At 32.1% G+C, this 12,140-nt stretch overlaps 1 protein-coding gene across 1 annotated transcript; it reads left to right on the top strand.

Moving 5' to 3' along the window:
* The first annotated feature begins 8,627 nt into the window (after positions 1 to 8,627).
* Positions 8,628 to 11,379, top strand: LOC129311850 (flavonoid 3'-monooxygenase CYP75B137-like). The gene is made up of 2 exons (XM_054954322.1): positions 8,628 to 9,634; positions 10,661 to 11,379. Exons 1-2 carry the CDS (start codon positions 8,726 to 8,728, stop codon positions 11,279 to 11,281), a joined length of 1,530 nt encoding a protein of 509 aa, XP_054810297.1. The 5' UTR covers positions 8,628 to 8,725; the 3' UTR covers positions 11,282 to 11,379.
* The last annotated feature ends 761 nt before the right edge of the window (positions 11,380 to 12,140 follow it).

Genomic DNA, 12,140 nt, shown 5'->3' with positions numbered 1-12,140 from the left:
AGAAGAATTAGACATTGTGTGTTATAATTGGAATTCTAAAAAGACAATAGATTGCATAAATTTTAATAGAAAACCAAGTAACTCACCCATTTAGATAATGAGTAAAAAATAGCATCCCTTTCAAAGTTGGTCTTTCCTTAAAGTACGTGGTTAATGTTTGAGATTGCTATTGTAAACGCTTATCCTTCTGAACACCTTCAAAACTTATGAACTCATAAGGATTGACAAACACGAACTTTGATCCCAGGTTACCAAGGATAATGAAGGTATCATACAAGTACCTAAATAACAAAAGTAAATATAACAAGAGTAATTGAATACATCATATAAGTGTTAATTGGGTTATGGACAACCTCATTATGTGTCAGGATGGTATTGACGATGTCAAAGTCAATGATCTAATCAACTTCTTTTCAATACATGTCATCATTTGGTAGTTTGAACTGCGCCACCATGTGCTTGGCCAATTGCACATATTTTGCTCGTATGTTTTGATTTGTCTTTAGTAAAGAAGGAGGAAAATCTATTGGTATTAGCTTGGAGATCAATTCTTTTTGGTTCTTTAATAGCTGACTTAATTAGCCAGAGGTCATTACCTTTAAACTAGGCACCAATTAACATCAATTACTATAATTTAAATTTGAATTGACTATAATTTGAATTTGAATTGAGATAGTGTAAATTAATGGCATACCTGTAATGGATTTTCTTTTGCTCCAAACCAAATGAGATGCTTAGGCCACATAATATAACAACCAATTGTGTCTGCTATAATGTTAACTCATAATTTGATTTGAGTAGCTTGTAGTTGGCATTGTTAGGCTTAATAATCAATCCTTTCACCCACCTCTTAGGAACAAGCTCACATTGAACTTGTTGCCCTTATACGTTGTACATTTTTCTTGTGGCAACTCTGTGTCTACCTAGGCTATTTGCCCAAAATGTATACTTGGCCTTGCCCTGAACACAAATAAGTATAAGTTAATTAGGAAATAATACTAGTGAACTATAATCAAGAATCTAAAAATAATTCAAATACCTCCAGGGGGTGGCGAGGGGAAGGATGAACCACAGTGCAGCTGTCTTTTTGAACATGGATAGTTTCTAGGATTGACTTTCCAAGTCCATGGGTCTTTACTATTATTGCTATAAATTCTTCTTGCTATGCTACTTTTGCTCTCAATGCTTCAAGCTCAATATCGATATCCTTTTTTAGAGCCTTTTTTTGTCCATAATTTGCTTTCTAGTGATGCCTATATTGACACCCTCTAACACGATTGGGGTGATCCTTATTGTCTAATGCCTTCTCTAAAATATCTTCATTCTCTAAAAGCTCACCTCTAGATACTTCCTCTGAGAGGGCATTCTATAAAGATATATAGGTTATTTAAGTAAGGAAATATGAAGTTAAAATATTTAAATTATTTAAAGATTGTACTTACAACTTTTTCAACAAGTTCCCAAACATGTAGAAAAGTGATTGTGCCCTTTTTAACTTGTGCCTAATCTTATGAGCTATAACAATGGATCAACGCAATAACAAGTTAGTAATAAAAAAGATTTGCATATTATTTAATATAATAAAAACTATTAAATTACACATACGCACACCCCTTCTTCTTGCTTAATGTCTGAATAGCCTACGTGGGATCTTAGGTAGGGCATATCATTATTTTTGTCCCTTAAATCCTTGTTCTACTGGCTTGGTGCTTGAAACTCATTACTGATCTTGTCTAACAATTTCTCTCAATAGTTTAGGAATCTCACCGCTAATTCTTTCAACTAGTCTGATATATTTCATTTCTATGTAGGACTAAAATTGTCGATGTGCCTTGGCTGCCGAATGAAAGACATATTTCTTTCAAGTAGTGTCAATATGAAATGTCACCTGTTTAATAGCACAATCACAGCATAAGTTATATGAAATACCACCAATTCAATAACATATTCAATTAACTAAGAATTTTAATTTTACCTCAACTTGTACCCATATCAACTCCCTCATTGCTTTATCAATGTCATGCCAGTCATTAATTGATAGGCCCAGTTGTGACTGAGTCACTGCATTGATGTAACTACTAAATTTATACTTGTTCTCTTTTATTGCTTGACCCTTTGGGATTCCATTCAAGGGAATACTTAAGTTTGACTAACCTCTTCTTAGACACTATCTCTATCATCAGGAGACCTTTCTTGATTGTGTTACACATTGAAGCCTCCTCTTTCTCATTCATGCCAATGGGAATAATAGAAGGACCCTTATTGTTAGGACTGTAAGTGGCATTAGGAGGATTGTTTAATAGGTCTATGTGCTAAATGTCAATAGGAGCAGTGGTAGTAGGAGTAGTGTTACAAGAGTAGTGGCAGCGAGAGTAGTGTCAATAAGAGTAATGGTAATGGGAGTAGTATCAACAGGAGTAATGAAAGCAAGAGTAGCGTTAATATGAGTAGTGGCTACAAAAGTGACTTTATGTCCCTTTGGAGCTATTTTTGGAACCATTTACCTATCATACAAGTTACAAACAAAATTAATTGATTGAAATGCAAATAGCATAAATGATTAAAGCATACAAATCACAAATAGATTTAATTAATTGAAACAAAAATTATTAAAGCATACAAGTCACATAAATAATTGAACACATATGTTTAAGTTAATCCTTTTATTTTCATTATCTCCTTCTGAATCATTTTCAACTTGGCATCTTAGTTTAATTTCTTAATCTTGTCTTTTATTGTTTTTCCCCTATTTGAAATTCAAATACTATCTTTATGATCACTTCTAATTTAGTTGATATCATCTTTGATGAAATTACATTTGAGTGCCGTCCCTTCATATGGATCATCCTCAACTGTAATATGTGATGGCTTGATGGTCTTTCCAAATTCTTTATTTCACAATAACACAATTGACCAATTGAGTAAATCAGGATCAATGATAGAAAATACTTGTCTAGCTTGTGATGCAAAAATGAAAGGCTCGGTCTTATAGCTTAGCATATTTAAATTCACTTGTATGAAACTTGAATTGTCATTTGTGTGAAGGCCACTCTCATTATCAACCCACTTGTAACTAAAAACAAGAATCTTGAACTTACTATAGTCCAGCTCCTAGATGTGCTTAATGACTCTGAAGTATGACATTCTTGTATACATAAGATTTTTGTCTTTCGTAGATACATACATTGCTTCATCAATCTCAGTTACACCATTATTTTGCTTTATGCTTCTTTCATCTTGCTCTTTATTATACAATGTGAAACCATTGATTACATAACTAGTATAAGAGAGGACTTGTAATTTGGACCCCTTAGACAAGCATCTAAACCTTTCTAGTATCAAATATTTGTCCACATTGTACTTGGAAGCAATGTATGCCTTCAACCAATGTCCAAAGTACTTATATGAAGTTTGGCAATTAGTATCATTTCTTCTAGGGTTGTCCTTTCTAAGTTTGGCATTGTTCTTATCAACATACTCAAGAATCTCATTCGAGTTATGCAATATAAAGAGGTGTGCTTGCTCCCAATGTTATGTGTTATAGTGACTAATTTTTTTCAAGCTGTCCCTTCCCCATCTTCCCTTCCTACATGCCTATTCATTGGAAGCCTAATATTTTTCCCATATCTTAAGTACTCCTGATAAAATTCAACTGCCTCTCTACTTATGTACCTTTCAGTAATGCAACACTCAGGTTGACTTTTATTTTTTACATACCCTTTTGGAACCTTCATATTACACTCAATAGAGTACATCTACCTTAAAAAAGCTAGGCCACACTTTTTAACTTTCTTAACCAAGTGAATAGTTAAGTGAACCATTATCTCAAAGAATTCAATAGAAAAATGCATCGTGACCTCACGTAAAGTCCCTATATTTTGGCATTGCAAACTTTCTAACTTTATGGGGTTTGTTACTTTACTACAAATCAAATTGAAGAAGAATCATAGTTTAGTGATTGTAGCTCACACTTCATTTAGTAAAATTAAGTGTATGCCCATTGAAATAAAGTTTTCCACTTACACATGGCAATCACATGTTTTTTAAACCCTTAAGCTTCAAGTCCTTCATAGACATAAGATTTCTAATGTTAGAAGAGAAACGCTTTGGAACTTTAACCCTAACTAAAAACTAACAAAATTTGTTTTTCTTTTTTAGAAAGTGTGTGTGCTATTAGATGAAGGTACGTATGACTTCTCCTCTCGTCTGATGCCAAGTCTTCCTTATTCCCATAGCCACCATTTCTAACATCTCAGTAATGACATCTTTGGTGTAAGATCTTCCTTACTAATTCACAATTAACTCCAAAATCAAGATAATCAAAGGACTAACCTAAATGAATTATCAAGTTTGTAAAATTTATATAAATGTGATCCTAAGTTTTCAAAACTTAAAATGTTATAAAAACACTTCATAAACTAAAATCAAAGCCAAACCAGTATATAGAAGCATGGACATTATACAAAGTAAGATAACATCAAACTAGGGTTCAAAAAAGCAAAAATAGTGATTCTAACACAATACATTATCATAACATTTGGTCTTACATTCATTCTCATATTTTAAACCAAATGGATTTTGACAAAATCAAATTATTTACACATTTGATGCTATTTTAACCTTGGCTATTTAAATCTTTTAGAATGAAAAAATGTTCATTCATATTTGGTTTCAATGTGTCATAAGTACATTTTGCTATATTTCTACAATGTCACTATCTATTTTTTAAAATTGAATTCCTTTAACTCCTTGTGTGAAAATTAGAATCAATCCCTTGAGATAACTAAGCTAGTACACTAAGTACTTTATCAACTTATCACAAAATGGTGTCACTAAGGGAGAAGAATCATCTTGAAGGAGAAATTCGTAAATCAAAAATATCAAGAAGTCTCATGTTCATATTTCTCCATTAGAGGGAGAAAATTCTAAAATAAGGCCACCTTGATGTAGTTATATAGGGAAGAAGTCAAATTCAGATTTCAAATTTCTCCACATGACAAATAAGAGAAGAAGTCATATTTAAGGGGAAGCTCTAAACCTTATCTTATTCTTGTACTGCCTTGCATATACTTCAAAGCCTTTTTGTTAATGACAAATAGGGGGAGAAGTTATCATAACAAATATGATTTTCTAAACACTTAATTTCTATCAAATAAGTATATTTTTCATAGGTGATTTGTCATCATAAAAAAAGGAAAGATTATTGGACATAATGGCTTGTGACATTATATTTAGTTTAAGTTTTGATGATGACAAATATAGATGAATTAACTATATGCATAGTACCATAAACTTTATAACTGTACTTATATATATATATATATATATATATATTAATACTTAGACTAACTATTTTGTTCGTGATATATCATTTAAGATTGTCCAAAGTAAAGATGAGAGTGAACATGAAGAGAAAGAAATGAAATACATCATTAGCATGCATGCCGTACTCAAGATGAGACTACATAAAGAGAAGTATAATTCAAGAAGAGCTTAAAAAGATTGAAGACATCCATACAAACTTGGATGCATCTTGAAAGCCTTGGACTTGATAGGTATAATATCATTAGACTAGAAGCCTTTATGTTGAACTTATTGATTTAGATATGTAATATTGGCTCAAGATATTTTAAATCAAAACATGCATTTTTGCTTTTGAGAGAAAGAGTGAGATATATTTTTTTTACAATCATATTTTTTATCTTTGATCATATATATCTCACAACATTAGTAACTCCATAAAATTTTCAAAGCTAGTCTATTTATTCAAAATAGAGTTAAATTGAAAAAAGTTATGAACATTTGAAGTTTAAACTTTAAAATGAGAATTGTGAAGAAAATCAGATTTGACCTTTGGTAATATTTCTTATCATATCTCTCATTACATATATCATCTTAATATGAATCATATCTCATATGAAAATAGACTCAAACTGTTTTTCAATTATAGCTTATTTATTCAAAATGGAGTTCTATTGAGAAATATATGAGTTTTAAAAGTTGAGTTTTGAGATATTGATTCTACATAGCATTTAGAGTTGACTTTTATTAACTCTTTTGATCATATCTCAAAAGTTACATTGAATTTAAGTGTGAAACTTTTTTAATTAAAAACTAGACTTCAAGAGCTTTCCAATAATATATAGTTTGTTATATTTGAAGTTGTATTGAGTGAGTTATAGTCTTATGAAATTCTATGCAGTGGTATCCTTCAAAACACACATGAATGAAAGAGGGACACATGTGTGAAATGTCCTTAAAAAGCTTCAGTGTCCAAATCACGCGTGAATCACTTTCCATACATATGTGAAATGTCACCTAATATGTTGACTCAATAGCTTTTGTGGTCAAAATCAAGCGTGAATCACTTCCTATCCACGCGTGATTTGTCACCTATGTAATACAACATGATATTTCAAGCGTGATTTATTACATTTCAAGTGTGATTTGTTACCCATGCTTATGAAATGTCTATTTCACAGTGAATAATTTTTGTTCCACACGAGAAATGTTATCAACGGCTATAATCATTATGCAACAATTATAAACATTCACATTATGTCTCCAACACCTATTTTACTTCATAGGCTATAAATATAACACTTCAAAACTTATCTTAATCAAGTAATTAAGGTAAAAATATCAAGTTATGAAATTCATGTTCATATTACTCTTATTATATGAAAATTATTATTCTTGAGCCCATATCATTTATATCTTCATTATTTGAGTATTAGAACTTTATTGTACTCATCATTGCTCTTAGAGAGAGTTTTAACTGAGTGACTTACATATTCTAAATCATTGTAAATGTGAGGGAGAGATTTTTCTTGTAATCAAGAGAGGTTGTTCTCTTGAGAAAAGAAACTCACTAGTAAAGTAAGTTGCTATAAAAGCTCACAAGTGCCTAAACTAAACTTATGTTATAGTGGAGAAATCTCGTGTGATTACTTGGGGATGTGATGCAGGCTCAAGTGGTGGGGTTGAATCAGGATCAATCATAGTTTGCAATCTCTCTTTCCTTAACTCTTTATATTTCTAACAACCTAAGTTTATGCTATATTTTAGTGTATAAAATTGAATTTGATATATCTACATGCTCTTAAACTTTCACATAGAAATTGATTTTATGTAGTTATCAGAGTTTAGATTTTGAATTTACTCAAACTTTTGCCTTACAGTTTTTGCTAAAAAAAAAAATAAAAGAACCAAAATTTTTACAAACACCCAATTCACCTCTTCTTGGACGTATTGTTATATCTAACACAAACGTCTTCTCATTTGATTTGTTTATTTAAATCATATCTTTTCCTTTTATCGTCCTATAAAATTGCTGAAACGGGCGCACGCTGAACTAGTCCAGATTATCCAACGAGCATAGAGCATCTTGCCTCTGTACATTTTCGGAATATACCACCCTGCTTTTTGGCCATGGAATATACCACCCTGCTTTTTGGCCATGGAATATACCACACTTACTACTACATGATCTTGCCAAATAGTTGGTGGCAAAGGGGATGGATAAGTTTTAGTGTTTGTTTGGGATTCCATGTAATCTAAAAACTAGTTGGGAGTAATAATACATTTATGCTTACCTCCATTTTAAAATGTAAGAGAAAATAACCAATTCACATAGTTTAAGAAAATAGGTTGAGTATGATTAATGACCAATTCACATGTATCTTAAATTAAAAAAAAAATGAAATACGGCATTCCTATAGACTTTATGATGTATAATTTGAGAAAAATGTATAAATATTTTTTGAAATTTATAGTTTTTCTTATAAATAAAAAAATAGGGTAAATGATATATCAAATTACCTATTGAATTTTAGGTTTAGTAGTATTGTAAACTTTGAACTTGTTATTGTGCAAATTGTTTTCTCAATTTTTAAAAACGGTGTAATTTGGCTCTAGCCTTTAACAAAAATTAATTTTAACTATTAGTTGATTAGAAAATGATAAAAAAAGACCTCATAAATTATAGAAAAAGGCTAAAAAAATTTTGATCCTTTTTTCTAGCCGTTGTTTGTAATTTTTAGGTTCTTTGTTATAATTGTTTGACCTTTTTCTGAAATTTGTGAGGCATTTTTATATTACTTTCTAATCAACTAACTGTTAAAGTTAATTTTTACTAATGATAAGAGTCTAATTACACTTTTTTTAAAAGTTGAGGAATAATTTGTTTAATAAATAAGATTAGATTTTATTGTACTACTAGATCTAAAATTTAAGAAATAATTTGCTCATTTACCCTATAAACAAATAAATATATGATAATTTTTCCTATATTTAAAAACTTTAGGTGTATTTTTCATGATGCTCGCTAGTTTAGACGCCTCCTGCAGGACAACCGTAAAAAGGAAAAGAAAGTCAACTTGACCAGGCGACGCCATCTTGAGATTGATCTAAGCTGTAATATTATTACATAATCGATTAATGATTGATTCATTACCTGCCATGGATTATTCCCACTTCCTATACTTCCCAGAACCCCAAAAATGCTAAATTGTCTTCATTGTTTGGACACAATACAAAGGCCATTCGGCGAAAGATTCCATTCCTTTCCTGGTAAACTTAACTCACGACAAGTTATATAGTTTTCGTCTTAACACATCACACTGCAACAATATAATAGCCCCATACCACACTACCAATCTCCACAGATCCTCAGTTTCTGAGAAGCTCCTTTAATTTCCCAGTTGAAGCTGAAATCTTCACATTCATGGATTACATTAAGCCTGAAAATAATGTCACTCTCGTCGCTGTTTGGGCCATTTTTGCTGTGACATGGTACGTCTGGTTCTTCTTCTTCAAACCTAATTACAAGCTACCACCAGGTCCGCCGGGACTTCCTTTGTTCGGGAACCTTCTATCACTAGACACCGAGCTTCACTCTTATCTGGCGACTCTGTCTCAAACCTATGGTCCCATCTTCACGCTCCGACTAGGAACCAAATACGCCTTTGTCCTCACCTCCCCTTCAATGGCTCGTCAAGTTCTCAAAGACCATGACGTCATTTTCGCCAACCGAGTAGTGCCGGTCGCCGGCAAGAAAGCAGCCTACGGTGGGAGAGATATCGTTTCGAATCCTTACGGACCTGAGTGGCGAATGTTGAGAAAAGTGTGTGTATCCAAGATGCTCAGTAACCCCACTTTAGATTCCGTTTACACCCTCCGTCGCCGTGAGGTCCGGAAAACCGTGGGTTTTCTTTACAGCCGGGTCGGGTCTCAGGTTAACATAGGTGAACAGATATTTCTTACGGTGCTGAAAGTGATCACGAACATGATGTGGGGTGAGACGGTGGAAGGTGGAGAGAGGACCGTCGTCGGAGCAGAGTTCAGGGAAGTGGTGTCGGGCATTACGGAGATACTGGGGACGCCGAACGTGTCGGACTTTTTTCCCGGGTTGTCATGGTTTGACTTGCAAGGTTTAGAGAGAAAGGTTATAGTCTTGGCGAAGAGATTGGATCAGATCTTTGAGAAGATGATTGATCGGCGAATCAAGATGAATAAGGAGAGTGAGAACGAAAGAGAAGAGAGTAAGGATTTCTTGCAATTCTTGTTGAAACTCAAGGATGACCGAGACTCAAAGACACCACTCTCTATGATACACGTTAAGGCCCTTCTAATGGTATGTTTCCTTAACCTTCAATCTTCTCATTGAAAACCAATAAGCTTGATCCTAGCGGAGGAGATTAAGAAACAAGGTCTCAAATTTGCGTATACCTGTCAATGTAAAAAACTATTTTTGGAAGAGCTTACAATTGAGCTTGATAATCCTTAAGACTGACCTAGTCAGATATTAAAAATCTTTGAATTGATTTTTTTCTTAATATTTTATATTTAGATTAGTTTGTTTAAACTTATTTAAAAACTTTATTTTCTTATACTGTCTAGAAATAGTGATTTTTTTTTTTTGTTTACCCATATTTATGTTTTGAATAAAGGTGCAGTTTAGCTTTTAAAGTACCAGCACCCTAAATTATTAGTCAGCAAAATTTTGTCCTTAAAGTATTAAAAATAGAGTATGTTTGCCCTTGCTGTCAAATTTCTAATGTTAGACAATTAAAAAATGCTAACAAGAACTCCAGTGACTGTCAGGAAATTTAATAACAAGAGCAGAAATACTTCGTTTTAATTATTTTAAGAGTAAAATTATTTTGACTAATAATTTAAAGTGTTAAGTGCTCCTTGAAAAGTATTTCAAAAATAAAAATACACATTTACCCTTATTTTATTAGTATAATAAAAAACACTTCTTTCTTGAAAGTTCTTCTCAAAATAATAATCAATAGCTAATCAAAATAACATGAATAGAATTTACTAAGTTTAATCTTTTTTAAAAGCTTATATATGTATCCTAAACTTTGTCAGAGATTTATTTTCATTAAAAAAAAAATAAAAGCAGGAACAACCTAAGTACCTGACCCTCAACAAAGTAATGAGAATTTAATTTTTACTAAAATTTAATTATGTTGAAAAGTTTATGTAAATCAGATCTAAAAAAGAAAATTTTATATAAGTATCCTAAAATTTTCAGGGAGTTTTATTTTAACTAAAAAAAAATCCGGCACAACCTTACCATTAATTTTTATACGACATAATTTATTATTATTATTTTTGAAATATTGTATATATGAATGAAAATTTGGAACAGGATATGGTGGTGGGTGGAAGTGACACATCCTCTAACTCGATAGAGTTTGCGATGGCTCATATTTTAAACAACCAAGAGGTGATGAAGAGAGTCCAACACGAATTGGATAGTGTAGTGGGAAGAGAAAATGTAGTAGAAGAGTCTCATATTCACAAACTACCATACTTGCTTGCTGTTATGAAAGAAACTCTAAGGTTGCACCCTGCTCTTCCGCTACTAGTACCTCACTCTCCAAGTGAAACCACAAGTGTGGGAGGCTACACAATCCCAAAAGACTCTCATGTGTTTGTGAATGTGTGGGCCATTCATAGAGACCCTTCTATTTGGCATGATCCTTTAAAGTTTGACCCTACAAGGTTCTTGGATGCTAAATGGGATTATAGTGGGAATGACTTCAATTACTTCCCATTTGGGTCTGGACGAAGAATGTGTGCAGGAATTGCCATGGCTGAGCGAACCTTTTTGTATTTTCTTGCAACGTTGATGCATTCATTTGATTGGAAACTACTCCAAGGCCATGAGTTGGATATTTCTGAAAAATTTGGTATTGTACTTAAGAAGAAAATACCTCTAGTTGCTATTCCCACTCCTCGATTATCCTGCCCAGATCTTTATGGTTAGAAGAATTTATGGGATAAATTAATCATATAGTGTTTGATATGAGCATCTTTCAAAATCACAAGTCAATGTTGTGAATAAATAATGCATTTATATTGTCATGTTTGGATATTTTATATTATATTTTCTCTTTCTTTCCGGTACATGAAAATATAACTCCATCACATCTTTTTTTTTTTTAATTCTCTTGTCACATTTGAACAAAAATTTCTAAGCTTCAAAGTTCGTTATTTCTGTAAGTTAATAAAACAAATGTTTTCTGAACTAACCAGTCCCATCTTGAGAATACGTATGGAGTGTGCAAAATTTTCCAACCTAATCAAGATATCAAGAAACTTGTTTCCTTTTATCTACTCCCTCTGTCACCACTAATCAAGTCCTTGGTGGAGGGGGTTTCTATGCGAAATAGCAACCTTCCTACGCCATTTATTTTTGCCTGCGTTATCATGAATCTTGTTTTGACATTTTTGGCTTTTATTTATTTTAGGAATTTTGAATGTTTAATTCAGGATAAAACAACTTTTAGTCCCTCATATTTAGAAGTTTTATCAATTTGGTCCATCAATTTTAATTTCTATCATTTCAGTCCCTAATATTTGTTTCAGTTATATGTCAAGTTACTTCTTTAAATTCTATAAAACAAAATAATCCTTAATAAAACGATGTGGAAATTCGATAGTAGATGTGGAATATACTTATATACACATGAATTAAATAAAACACATCAGCTAATGCCAATACATTTTAAATCTAATAAATAAGCACTACTACAGAAAAAGAATTTAATATCATGCATTTTATAGAAATTAAAAAAATGCCATTAACATAAACTCTAAAACACCTCAGGTGGCATTTCCATTTT

This window comes from Prosopis cineraria, unplaced genomic scaffold (assembly GCF_029017545.1).
Source record: "Prosopis cineraria cultivar Desert tree isolate PC_DT_omini unplaced genomic scaffold, ASM2901754v1 PC5, whole genome shotgun sequence".
Classification (NCBI taxonomy): Eukaryota; Viridiplantae; Streptophyta; class Magnoliopsida; order Fabales; family Fabaceae; genus Prosopis; species Prosopis cineraria.
The sequence above is the reverse complement of the archived record's forward strand: the minus strand, read 5'-3'. Positions and strand labels throughout refer to the sequence as shown.

Coding starts and splice junctions, on each gene's coding strand:
- LOC129311850 (XM_054954322.1), top strand. CDS start 8,726: ATGGATTACATTAAGCCTGAAAATAATGTCACTCTCGTCGCTGTTTGG. Junction 9,635..10,660: donor ACGTTAAGGCCCTTCTAATG/GTATGTTTCCTT, acceptor AATTTGGAACAG/GATATGGTGGTGGGTGGAAG.